The following is a 13,486-nucleotide window of genomic DNA, read 5'->3' on the forward strand; positions in this document are numbered from 1 at the left end:
ATGTGAAATGAAATCCCACCCTATGGGCTACTCGGCTGCCGTACAGTATAGGTGAGCTTGGCACGAATTACTAGAGCTGAATTGCTTAATATTCATTTCTGGAGGTTTAATTTATGTAGCAACCATGGTGGACGGGCCCCCTATCAAGCAAGTATCATTGTAGAACAATACCTTCTAGCACCACAATAATTTGCAATCTTCTCTGAGATCGAAATCCAGCTAGACCTTTAGATGGAGCCACTTTCTTCGAGCGGTTGTTCAGATTTCAAGTCCATGACTTTCTGAATTGACTTTCCTCGGATGGTCAATAACCCGATATCTTTAGGCACAGAGGATCTTTGACTGCCCCAGCCCACGAGCCTCTGAGCCAAAGGGGTCATGCTCTCAATTATTGGGCGGGGAACTGTGAAATTACTCTCCAGCGGAGTAAGCTGGCTGATGCCCGTGGTCAGGGACAAGACACGCCGAATCTCGGTGCCAGTGATATCGGCACCTCCACAATGAACAGTACTGTCTGTAATCAACAGGGCGTCACCCGGATCCATGATAGCGCGAACAGTCTGGTCCATGCTAGCCTGACTGATATCAGTCCACTTATGGCTTCCAAGAATGACATGGGTGGCGCCGTTCTCAGCAGTGAATGGGGTCAAGGCAATGAGTAGATTGATCGAGGTAGCGGGGGCATCGTGCTTGAGATAATCGACAATGGGGTGGCTGTAGCGCATGTCACGGTGAAGAGGTTGGGCTGGATTTGTTGGAGCGAGTTCCATCACTGCGCCCATCAGCACCCAGTAGTCTCCATACACCTTGAAGGCTTCCTCGGAGATGTCATTCAGAACCTTGTTGTTCAAGATATCCTCGCGGTATGTCTTGGACAACTCGGTCAGCACATTCATGATTCGAGTCGTGGTGGACAAGACATGATTAGGACGGTCCTTGGTTCGTGCAGCGGGTACCGTTTCAATCTTAACATGGGGGTCCATATCCTGGTTGAATCGCTGCACCACATCTAAGAGAAGCAAGTTCTTGATAATAACGGCGCCATGCTCCTGGAGGGTAGGCCATATCCTACCGGGCTCACTGATAGCAGACACCCTGGGAATTTCTTGCCTAGTCATGGTGGTGGTGGTGGACTTGCTGGTCGTCTTAGATGTAATAGTTCGATGATAGAGAGAATAATTAGTCTTGTAACCGAAAACTGAACTGGGGCTAGGTATAGCACTGCATAAAAGACATTTGACCGGGGGTTTACGGACATGATAGCGAGCTATGCAAGAATTTTGGATGGTCATTCGGTGAGCGGCAATCTTTGGACAGGTCATGCTAGCAGTGACGTCTTTTTTGACTCATGTCTTACATATCTCAATCAAAATGCAGCGTAATTAAGGAATTCGCGAAAGAACACGCGTTATCTAACCTCCGTATTAGTGGTAAGGTGCCTTTCCTATGCGCTTCCTAAAGCCACTCTGCGGTGTACATACTAGATGGCACAGATATGCAAGGACAAGCCGCTTCCTTGCATTGATATACCCGCCTGCACGGTTTATGACACTGGATCTCCGTGACGTCAAATCCTGCAGGCTGTACTCTTAGGCCGAAAAGATCCCTACAGTGTGTGCACTCAGCAGAGCAAGATGACGGAAAACATAGCAACGCCATATCTCACAATGTCGGTGAAGGATGGTTGTAGATCTCGTACAACAGCCTATCATAGCTCCTTGTTCGTCTGTTTTCGAGTAGCAAGGTGCTCAAAGTCACTCACCGGGGAATGGTGACGTAATAGGCACCGTCGACTTTGAGATTCAAGAGCTGGAGAACAACAGAACCACTAACTTGGCGGGACCCTTTGACCTGATTGTCGGCTTAGGCAGGGGCTTACTTGACTGCCAGGGTTGTCATCCCTTCTGTGAGCGATGACCGCAACTTGGACGTTTGTACAGTACTTCACGCCGCTACTACTCGACCTACCAATACAAAAGATGGCATGCAACCGTCAAAGTTGGAGATCAAGTTACGCGCAGGATCTTCTGAGTTTATCCAAATTCTCAATTAACGACCAACTTTTACTTTCACCACCGCTACCAGAACAATCGGCATGGTGTCCAGTCTGATAGCGCAAGCGGCGCTTGCCTTTTGCCTTCTTTATTATTTGTATAGCATTATACACGCAGTATATTTCCATTCCTTACGAAGCATCCCCGGCCCGAAATGGTGGATTGCCTTCCCCGTTCTACGGCACATATCCGCCATTCGGGGCCAAGTAGACCTCGACATACCCCGGTTCCATCTCAAGTACGGCCCTATCGTGCGCTTCGGACGGGATGAAGTCTCATTTATTGACCCTGAAGCGTGGAAGGACATCTACGGTCACAACAACAAGCATCACCAGTTGCCGAAAGTGAAGAACTCGGCTAGCAACCCGCTGGATATTGTCAGCTCCAATGACGCTGACCATAGCCGCTACCGCAAGTCTCTCTCACACGCCTTCTCTGCCAAGGGGCTGCAGGCGCAGGAACCCTACGTCAACAACTACGTGGAACAGCTGCTCGCTCGACTGAAAGAAGTGGCACAGTTTCAGACACCAACAGATATGAGCAAATGGTATGAATTGACGACCTTCGACATCGTTGGGGATCTTGCCTTTGGTGAGCCATTCGGGGGTTTGGCCAGCTCCGAGTATCACGACACAGTGAAGACTATCTTCGAGTCGATCAAGCTCTTTCCCTTCGTCAAGATGCGCGACGCTTTCCCTGTACTCTTCAGCTTTATCTCCCTCATGATACCGAAACGGCTTCTAGAAGCCCAGAAACAACAGAATGCCCACACCCGTGCTGCAGTTATGAAACGCCTGGTAAACTCCTCGGCCTACAACCGCGGAGATTTTATGGACTCGATGACCCGCAACCGCGGCGAGAAAGACGGTCTGACTGACGACGAGCTCGTCGCTAATGCGAATATTCTTATTGTTGCCGGCAGTGAAACAACTGCCACTCTCCTCGCAGGTGTCACCTACCTCCTTCTCCAGAACCCGGAGACATATAGAAAAGTTGTCATGGAGGTGCGCTCTGTTGAGCAACCCGAATCGGATATCGCATATACCTCCTCCGCCGCCAAAATCCCTTACACCTACATGTGGGCCTGTATCCAGGAAGCCTTCCGACTATACCCACCTGTCCCAACAGGACTGCAACGCGTGACTCTCGACTCGATGTTGATCGCGGGACATGAAATTCCACCAGGCGTAGGTTACCTCTCTTTTAAGACTGCAGGTATCCTGCGTGACTCTCGCTACACGGAACTAATTCTTTCCATTAAAATCTAGACAAAAGTGTCCGTTCACCCACTAGGTGCCTCCTGGTCACCGGTGAATTTCCATGCCCCAGAGCGTTTTCTTCCGGAGAGATGGCTGCCAGAGGCGAGAACTGACCCAGCTTCGCCCTTCTTCCACGACAAACGTGATGTTGTTCAGCCATTTTCTGTGGGGCCACGCAACTGTATCGGCCGAAATCTTGCCTACATTGAGATGCGCCTGATTCTGAGCCGCCTCTTGTGGAATTTTGACCTCGAGCTCTGTGAGCAGTCTTCAGCCTGGCATGATCAGAAAGCGTATACTGCGTGGGAAAAACCTCCTTTAATGTGCAGGTTGACTTTAAGGAAGAATTAGGTGAGTGGGTGGGTGCGAGTGAGAGTGTGAGCCGACGTGTCCGAATTATTCTGGAGGGTAGGGCATGCATCAACTAGATCATGAGTCAAAAAGAAATAGATGCAAGCAACAGTAAAGAGAAACAACATAAAAAATTAGCAGTGCCAAACGCCACCTACGGGGACAGGATGCTTGATATGATAATTTTTTTAGGTAGAGTTTCTCTTTCGTACTTTTAGATACAGACCGTAATCTTAAAATAGTAAGTAAAGGACAATGATCTGTGTATGTATATTGTTTTTGGGAGTGGGCATCACACTTTCTCGATCTGGTCGATTAATATCAAACAATGACGAGGGGAAATGCTCTCATATATTCCATAATTGCCGATATATGGCTTCATTGAACAATAAATTCTGTGCAGGGACCCAAGTCATCTTATAAGGGACTCAATAAGCACTCTATATTTCATTCCCATATTTGAAAAATGCAGTTCAAATCTCGGAATACATGAAGCTTTTACTATCGAAGACTTAAAATACATATCACCTGCTCGGACAGCCCTGGCAAATTAGCCCTATACAGATCAGGTAAAGAACTTTATATATTAATTGATAATACTATATATGGAGCTGACCTCGGGATCCTGGAAGTACTATGTGGATTGAGGTGGTTTGGAGGCTGTGGTTTTTACTATGGCGATACCATAATAACTCGCCAGGAGGGACTTTCCCCAAAAGATTGAGTGACTGTGCCAATAGCATTTACCGCAAGGTATTGAATACGGAATTTGTGCAAAAATTTGGGTGTTATTGAATATTCAATCGAGATTCATTCTCATACTGGTATCAATTTCATAACAGTCGTGATTCCCTGTTTGAGGCATATGGTGATGAAAAATCTCGAGATATGATCAAGAGGACGGCTTCATTGTCCCACAGCAAGAACATGTCCACCACTGAGTTTCCATGAAGCTACTACACGAAATGCAAACCCATCCAAGAGGCTTCTTATCTGCCCCCCGGTCCAGGGATTTGAGGGTATCCAGTGCACGAGTTCGGTTCTTAAAAGTAAATGCACTGTCCCTGGGATTCGCGTTTTTCTCTTCGTTTCGATCAAGAGATAATGGCCTTTTCATCGAATTTCGTGACTCCGAACGCACTTTTTGGGTAGTATTCTGGGTAGTATCTCGGCCAGAGGTGGATGTGGATAGCGTACTGGTTGGAGGCGGTCGTTCTGCGGCACAAACATCACAACATAAGAAGGTAGACGGATTCTCGAGTGTACACGATGGACAGATCCATGGTGTCTCGTATGAGCTGTTATCAGCTGTAAGATCAACAGTTTCATTATGATTTAATGACGGGGCTTCTTTTGGAGGCTCAGACAAAGTCTCAGAAATAGTAGGTGAGATATCGGAAGCATTGGGTGGCGGTGACGATTTCGTTCGAGGTCCTGCCGGGTTTTCTTGACTTGGCGGAACATATGACGACTCATATTTCTCTCTTTCTTCTTCCTGTATCAGTTCGATGAAGGCCTCCATGATAGCCCGCTCGTTTGCATCATCTTCCTCGGCCTGGGTTCTGAACCCATGCGAGGCCTCTTCTGCAAGCTCAGTGCTTCGATCAGTACCAGAAGCACAACCCTGGGTCACTTCAATACGTCGCTGGGCAGCGTCAGCCCGGAGCTTTCGTATATCTGTTCCTCGGAGCACGCGGGTTCCGCCAAGCTTTTTGCCGGAATTTTTGGCAAGAACTCTTCGCTGTTCAGCAGCGGCACGAGCTTGACGCCGAGCTTCATCCAGCGGAATCCGTTGGCCGCCCAGACGTTTTCCTTGAGATAAAAATCCCTCTCCAGTGTAGCCTTTTCTGGCTAGTTCCTCATGCTCATCACGAAGTTGATTCCACAGCGCATGAAACTGCTGGTTGTGAGGACCAATCACGTTGTGGCAGAGTCTAAAATTTGTCAAAATTTGGATTGTGGAATGTCTAGACGTAGAATCACTCACTCATGAAGCATAGTATCCAAAACCTCCTCGATGGGGAGAAATTGCCGTTGGTCAGAGGGATATCGTAATCTCAGACAAATCTTCTGGCCCGAGTTGACATTCAGCCCCAGGAGATTTCGCTGCTGCGGATAGAATTCACAGAGCGCGCCCACTTTCCAGGCGCGTTGTCGCATGATCGGTTTAACCAAAGATGCGACTTTACGCAGAATCAAGAGGGCCTCTGCCTCTCGGGGGCGTTTCTTTTCATGGCGGTACTCCGAGATCAGAGGGTCTAGCTCGCGCATTTTCAAGATTTTTGATCAAAAAACTGGACAGTACGGTAAAACAGGATGCCGCAAATATGTGAGATGTTACTGCCTTCGTTGGGATGCGTTGGGATGGCCTCATCCGAGGCCAGGGTCTTAGCGACAAGATTTCACATCAGAGCATGCCCAAACGATGGCATTATACAGATCTGATGCAGATATTTAGGACAGTCAAAGGGGCATAGCCAGTAATGGAAATTCCAGAATCATTCCAAGTTTGGGGTATCCATGGATGACCTTTTCGGATAAGCAAGGCATCAAATTGACACCTGATTCTTCAGGCTAATATTATGGTCACGTGAATTAAATCTACCTACATGGTCCTGATGAAACGACGTCGCTTTAATTGCGCATAATAGTTGATAGGAGGCAAAATTTGAGATGTAATTGGAACTGCATTTTCCTAGGTAACTAAGAACCGAGATAGCTCTTACATAATCCAGGGCTTAGGTTTACAACTAAGTCATATTAGGTTCAGATATATGTTTAGAGTCTTTGAAAATATTACAGTAACTAAGTCGCTAAAAACAATATTCTACTGCTTTATCACTACCTCTAATAAGAAAAAAACGCATCCAAAGAGTTAGAAAAAAAGGGCTAAAAGCATAACGAGTCCTGCTTACTCCCCGTCGTTGGCCTGCCCATTTTATACAAAGCGCTGTTCATGTGACCTTTCCGATAACACCGAGAGTGTTATCAGCATCCATCTTATCGAACTTTGCTCTTCTTTTTCTTTCCAGCTTGTTCTCAAATAAACAAGATGACGAGCGACGACCAGTTCTTTTTTGACTACGTGAGTATATGGAAGCAGACAAAGAATGCTGTCGTCGCTGATACTTCCTCATCCAGCTCTCGTCTATACCCCATGACGTAAGGCGGTATTCCCTCGAAGTCGCCGACTCGATCGACCGACAAGTCGACCATGCCGCGCATGTGATCAAGGACGTCCTGGCCCAGCAGTCATGGCTACCGCCCACTGTTCGTCCAGCTCGTGTTTCCCCGAGAATGCGGTCATCGCAAGGCCTAACGGACCGGATCCAAAACTGGATGGCTCGGAATCGCGCATGGTCGGCGGCCATCCTCGCATTTATCGGGACCGGTGTTGTTTTATACTATGGAAATAAGAAGCTACACGGAAAACGGAGAAAAGCTAGAAGGGCTAGCAACGGCGCAAGGAAAGAGATTGTTGGTATGCGTCATAATATTCGGGTTTGATCTCTACTAGGATCTGAGTGCTGATTCTGCGATTATAGTTGTTGCCGGATCGCCACATGAGCCGATGACAAGAGCTATTGCTATGGATTTGGAACGTCGGGGATATATCGTATATGTGACTGTTTCTTCAGAGGATGAAGAGCATATTGTCAAGTCTGAGAACCGTGTTGACATCAAGGCTCTCTGGTTGGATCTTACAACTGTAAGTGCTGTTCATGTATCTCTTATATGGGAGCCCCAAGCTAAAATGACATACTAGACGTCCTCCTCGCCATCCGAAATCCATCCTTCGTTGCAAGACCTTCGCTCTTTGATCACCAAGGCACAGTCGCCTATCGCTGGAGTGCCCCCGCACACCTGCCAACTGAGCGGCCTTATCGTGGTTCCATCACCCAACTACAGTGCAGGCCCTGTCGCAACAATCCCGCCGTCATCGTGGGCCGATATGGTTAACACCCGTCTCCTCTCGCCTATCCTCACAGTGCAGGCTTTCCTCCCCCTGCTGACCCTCCGCAGCAATAGTAGCACCATTGTCTTTGCCTATCCATCCATATCATCCTCCCTTTCCGCGCCATTTGCCGGACCGGAAGTCGCCACAGCCCGAGCAATCTCAGGCTTCGCATCCTCACTTCGCCAGGAACTTCGTCTCCTCGAACAGGGCAATGTCGATGTCGTCGAGCTACAACTCGGCAACATTGACCTAGGGCCTACATACCGAAATGGTCAGAACCAGGTCGCAGGTACGGAGGTCCTCGCATGGAGTACTCAGCAGCGGGCCCTTTATGCCTCACAGTATCTGTCTAGCGTTGAACAGCGCCCAGTTGCCTCTGCTGGTCCCAGCACAATACGAGGCTCTCCAGCGCGGAACCTCCATCACGCTATTTTGGATGCTTTGGAGCCCACCGTGCGGGATATTTTCGGCCGTAAAGTTTCCAAGAAGCCTATCATGTATGTGGGCCGCGGAGCTCGATCGTACAGCCTGATCGGGGCCTGGGTTCCAAGTGGACTCGTGGCGCTGATGATGGGATACCGTAGTGGGAACGGGATGAACTTGGATACCCCGAGTGCTAGCGGCAGTGAAACCAGCTGGGAGAGAGTTTAAGCTCGTGTACTGTGCTTGTGTTTTGACACATCTCCTTCATGCCATTGCCGTCTTTAATATATCAAAAGCACTCGCTTTGAACAATGCTTTTCTGTACATAATATTACAAGAATAGTCGGCTGCTTATGTGGCATTATGATGTCTTTTTTGGCAGTCTTTTTGATGTTCTTCTTTTATATATATTTTTTAAGGTGTCTTTTTAGATGTCTTCTTAGATGTCTTTTTTAATGTATTTTTCTTTGGATATTTTCTTCCGCTTCAAGAGCATGTAAAAGCAAATAAGCAAATACCCCAGTATGACAGCCGAGTAAAGTAGATACATATGTAAATGACTGACCAATCTCGGCATGGTCATTGTGGGGTCTGGAAAAAAGAAGGGCTATCAAGCCGGGGAGAGATTCATACGGGCTAGTGCCCGATGGGCTACTGTCCGCAAATCGTCAATCTCAAGATACACCATCCCGCTTGGAGGTTAGGTACGTGTTAGGTCAGGTTGGAGGCAAGGGCCAAATACTTCTTGACGAGTCAGTTCAAGTCGCTGAGGGGTTGTGGTGCTTATAGGGACCGGGAAAACTTCCTAGACGCTATTAGTAAATCGACCAATAAGACTTGAGGTCTTGAGGTCAGTATACTTCTCGTTGACGCTTTACTGGTATACCGTTTCTGTCCTGGATATAGAGTTTAACGAACCCGCTCACAGTTCTCGATTGGCGGTTCAAGTTCCACTTTAGGATCGTGACAGCGCGAATATCTCCATTTCCGCCGACCAGCAAAAGGTTCATATCGTCTATTAAGGTATCCCAGGACTTAGGCTAACCCGACTCTATAACGAAAGACGGTAGACGGTTATATCTCGATCGGATAAAGAGATCTGGCTCCTTGCACGAAGAAGTATAGGGGCCCGATAGGAATTGAAGCGCTATAGGAATTCAGTATATCAGGAATCTATTGAGAGAAAGGTATAACAACTCACTTGTACCAACACGTATATCGAGCTGTGCTTGTTCGTCACTAGTCAAATTACCATTGTCCCGTAACGTAATCTCCGCCAAACGCCACCAATCTTGACAACAGTCGTGTACCTCAGTCGGCATGATTCTAATTTGTAGGACTTTGAGTAAAGAATTGTAACTTTTGCTAAAAGAACCAGTGTTAATAGAACTCGGCCAGGGAGTATAGATAGGCTGTGATAACTTACCGAGTGGAATATCCGTCAAAGGTTTCATTGATCAAGTTGACTATCCTTTCCCCCCATACCATCCTTACATCAGTAAAAAGTAAAACCTGATGCTTGGATGCGCTGCAAATTATATGCAAGATATAAGATTCGAAGTTCGACTGGTCGACGAAACTTTTTGCAGAACTTGTAGAAATGTTACTCATCTGTGGAGTACGGATCGCAGGGAGGTCACGATGGGAAGGGCGCGAACATGATTGGCTTAGGCTAGGGGAAGCCATTTGGATTTCACGAAAAGAGTATGAGAAAGGTATATAGTATATGTGCCTAGGTATGTTGTAGAGGTGTGGAGTTGTGGAGTGGGGCCTCGTGTCTGGGCTGCGTCAAAGGTTACGTGAGCAGGCCAGGAAGAACCTTTCAAGGTTGGTTGCAGAGTCAGGATAAAGTGAAACCTTAAATCATATTCATCTTATACTCATACTCATGTTGTAGAGAGAAAGTCAGGATGAAGTGAAACCTGAGAACCTGAGATTATATTCATCTTACTCATATTGTAGAGAAAAAGTCAGGATGAAGTGAAACCTGAGATTATATTCCTCTTATACTTATGTTGTAGAGAAAAAGTCAGGATAAAATGAAATCTGAAATCACAGAAACTTTTGCGGAGGGACTATACATATGTAAAGATTGCTATATGTAGCTATATACCAAACCTCAGCTTTCACTTGGATGGCAGCTGCCGCAATCAGAAAGGTCAAGCATCATTTGACTGCAAAGGGAAGCTGCTGCGTACGGAATCCCAGTGCTTTTCTCCAGGCTCGGAAGGCCAGACATCAGAAAGAACTTGTTTCAGTCTCTCTGGAATGCATCTTTCATCCGAGTCTCGATAAAGAGACTGATTCCGTATCTCCCATTCTCTTTTTCCAATTTCCCTAACAGTTGGTACCCCCCGTTTTGAAAATTGTATCGTGTGATCAAAAACGAACGACATAAGCAATAAACGAGTTCATATTCATCATTTGGGAGAAATTCAAGGCCAAAATGCGCGATACGCAAGTTTTGCAGGCGGAGGGAAGCTTGGTTGGATGACACCAAGTGCCATATCTGGAGGGCGAGTCTTTCATCCATAGCTGCATTCAGATATATTTTTTGAAGAACGGATGTCTTGATTTCTTGTCTTGAGTACACTGGCCGCGGTCTGGGGTCGAAATGGAGATCCAATACAAGGCTATGAAGGGTTGAGAAGTTCCCCAAGGCTTTGTAAATTTCGCACTCTTCTGGACTGCCCATTGATCTTTTGATCGTAAGGCGTAGCTCTTTCAGCTGGGGACATGATTTGGCTAGCTGGCTTATCCCCAAGGCATCGAGTTCTGGATACTTATACCCGGAATCTGCCTCGACTATACCATGCCTAACTGAAGTGGACAGTTCAATGATAAGACCCTTTAGAGAGAGCCCATGGCGCTGTGTGATCTGATACAAAGACGAGGGGCTGCGAATGCCGCAAAGGTAGAGATATTTTAGGGGATTAAATTCGAGTATTCCGGCAATTCTAATGTTATGATCTTCTTTCGCATCTGGAAAGCACCAACCGCGTCCATTTGTGTAGACAAAGAGCCGCTCAAGGTTGGGGAAAAGTGCAGCCACCCGTCCAAGCATTGCTGAGTCGAATAACTCATCGATTTGAAGTGAAATTAGTCGGGAAAGATCAACGATGTCCGCTAGTTTGAGTAGGAAATCTTCATGTGGCCCCATTTGAGCAAGTGAAATCGATTGCAAGGAAAATATTGGGACGGGTTGTGTGGTAACAGCGAGATTGTGCCATTCCTGTTGTAGCATAGTGATTGGGAGGTGATGGCGTGTGAAATCCTCCTTCAAGAGCAGGTGCTTTAAATTGGGCGCCAAAACAAGGAAATGAATCATTTCATCTACCTCTATCCAGCCGGATTTGGCATCGGATTGACGAGGAAGTTGGACGGACAGTGTATGCAGTGCCTGGAGATTTAGAAGATCGACACCGACGCCCCAACCGTCCGAAAAGCTGATTCGATCCCTCACTCGAGGGCTTGCTAGATTTTTCGATCTTGGCACACTGGTGCTGACGTTCTGCCGCCACCAAAGATTTAGCCGACATTTCGGATGATGCTGTAATATAGCTTCCTGCAAAATTATTGGGATATCGTTTTGAATAAAAAAGTCGATTTCTCCTAGATGGGACAGTCGAACGATAAGGGCAGCAAGTGGCTGCCGGTCTCTCTCCCATTGATTGTAGCTCGACCAAGGTCTGAGGATACTGTGTCCTGGAGCACGAGATAAATTGGGTTCTGTCAAATGCGACTCCGGAAAAGTATCTTTCGTGGCCAACTCGTATTGGCAAAGAGGAGATAATCCCAACTTATAGCCTTCCAATTGCCAAAGAAGGTCCTGATCTGCACCATTGCCTGCAGCTTGGTTGAGACATACAATAGATAATTTCCTGGCGTATTTCACAAATCGATGCCCCACGCCATCCTCTGTCAACCCCGAGACGAATTTTCGAAGGCTTTCAACATCCCAGAAGATGGTAGAAAGGTGTTGATAAAAAAAAGGGGGCGGCTATTTCATAAAATGTTCGATTGAGCCGACTAAAAGTTGAGAGGGTCTTGCGTGAATCCAACCCATCCGCATGAAGCTAAAGGTTTCAGCGTCTCACAAGCAAAGAGTGCATGAGGTGACATACACTAAGACATATCTGGCGCAAGAGCTCTGGTGGAAGATGTTTCATTCTTTTTGAGGCTTGTAGTCTAAAGGAATATATTTGTAAAAGGATATAAACGCTACGGAGTACATAATATCTAAAGAAGCAGAGTTCACGACAATTATTTTCTTACTTTACTAAGTGTTGCCAAGTGTTATTAGCTCGGAATTGACGGGTAGTGAAGTGTAGTCTTTCGTAGCGAGGGGATGTTTTCATTGACTCGTGGGACCATATAGGGATTAGCGCAATAATGGGTTCATAGGCGCGTGCGCTCTCCTGGAGCTGATTTCATGCAGTCCAGTCTCCAGCTTTTAGTTAGGCAGCGACAAGGATAATGCTTCAAACCGGAGATACAATCTTCATCAGGAGTAGACCGTAATTTATATGCTTCGGCATTGGCTTTGTCAAACGCACCTTTCTACCTATTCTCTATCAAGAATGGTAAAGTTACGCTATGCGAGCAGGAACTCCCCGGGTTGATTGTCACTTAGACACCACTCAGGGTCAGTACCAGGATTGCAGGGAGTTTAACACAGGCTATAAGCTGCTTGGGCAAGCCTACCCACGATACTTTTGGAAACAGCGTTGATGCCAAGTTCGTTTCAAATACCCCGTTCAATCGTGGAATATACGACATCAGTATTGCTATGGTGTGCCCCGACCAGCTATTTTGTTTAACCCGGCGATTATAAGAGTTAATATAATTGTTCTGGATCGCAGATATGTGTCTGCGGTCAGAAGTATTCCCGGAGGAGAAGGACGAATGCCGTTGCCTGAAGAATTACCTCATTATCCGGCTTGGCAGATCGCATAACTCGGAGGATGGGCAACAACTATGTAGACTTTCAAATGATGTCTCTAATTTAGATGCCCCTTGATATCAATGCACTATCAACTGGTGAAATCGGTTAACTAGCAAAAGCATTCAGATGGAAACCACCTATGCGCTCCATGGTACTTGGAAAGCACAGAAACCAAAATCTAGGGACAAGATGTTCTGAAGAAGCTATATTCTAGAAAAAAAAAAAGAGAAGCAAAGAGGGGGATGGCGCTTCTTATCGACTCCTAATATAGTTCAAGATTCCCGAGTGCCGGTAACATATGACACTATGCCCTACTAGGGATAGTGGATACGTTGAATTGAACCAGCGTATATTGTCCTTTCATCTCGACTTATATGTTGTACGGAGTATAGTGATTGGATTACAGTATTCCGTATATACCATGACTATAAACTTATCCAACAGTTCTATAGAGTACAGATTTCATTGGGTTGTATATACCATCCCATTAGGAAAT

The 13,486-nt window shown here is 46.6% G+C and overlaps 4 protein-coding genes across 4 annotated transcripts; 2 read left to right on the forward strand and 2 right to left on the reverse strand.

Annotated features, from left to right (window-relative positions):
* Nucleotides 1–227: 227 nt before the first annotated feature.
* N7479_000413 (phytanoyl-CoA dioxygenase family protein) lies at nucleotides 228–1,118 on the reverse strand (the record flags this gene model as incomplete). The annotated part of the gene is made up of 1 exon (XM_057248111.1): nucleotides 228–1,118. One exon carries the CDS (start codon nucleotides 1,116–1,118, stop codon nucleotides 228–230), a length of 891 nt encoding a protein of 296 aa, XP_057112543.1.
* A 977-nt stretch (nucleotides 1,119–2,095) lies between these two features.
* N7479_000414 (cytochrome P450) lies at nucleotides 2,096–3,664 on the forward strand (the record flags this gene model as incomplete). The annotated part of the gene is made up of 2 exons (XM_057248112.1): nucleotides 2,096–3,241; nucleotides 3,323–3,664. 2 exons carry the CDS (start codon nucleotides 2,096–2,098, stop codon nucleotides 3,662–3,664), a joined length of 1,488 nt encoding a protein of 495 aa, XP_057112544.1.
* Nucleotides 3,665–4,556: 892 nt separating this feature from the next.
* N7479_000415 (metalloendopeptidase WSS1) lies at nucleotides 4,557–5,935 on the reverse strand (the record flags this gene model as incomplete). Its single annotated transcript, XM_057248113.1, has 2 exons — nucleotides 4,557–5,598; nucleotides 5,652–5,935. The coding sequence occupies 2 exons, from the start codon at nucleotides 5,933–5,935 to the stop codon at nucleotides 4,557–4,559; spliced, it is 1,326 nt and encodes a 441-aa protein (XP_057112545.1).
* A 781-nt stretch (nucleotides 5,936–6,716) lies between these two features.
* On the forward strand, nucleotides 6,717–8,273 carry N7479_000416 (DUF1776 domain-containing protein; the record flags this gene model as incomplete). The annotated part of the gene is made up of 4 exons (XM_057248114.1): nucleotides 6,717–6,749; nucleotides 6,806–7,145; nucleotides 7,210–7,373; nucleotides 7,431–8,273. 4 exons carry the CDS (start codon nucleotides 6,717–6,719, stop codon nucleotides 8,271–8,273), a joined length of 1,380 nt encoding a protein of 459 aa, XP_057112546.1.
* Nucleotides 8,274–13,486: the final 5,213 nt, after the last annotated feature.

Source organism: Penicillium vulpinum (assembly GCF_028829585.1).
Source record: "Penicillium vulpinum strain IBT 29486 chromosome Unknown utg000001l_segment0_segment0, whole genome shotgun sequence".
Classification (NCBI taxonomy): domain Eukaryota; kingdom Fungi; phylum Ascomycota; class Eurotiomycetes; order Eurotiales; family Aspergillaceae; genus Penicillium; species Penicillium vulpinum.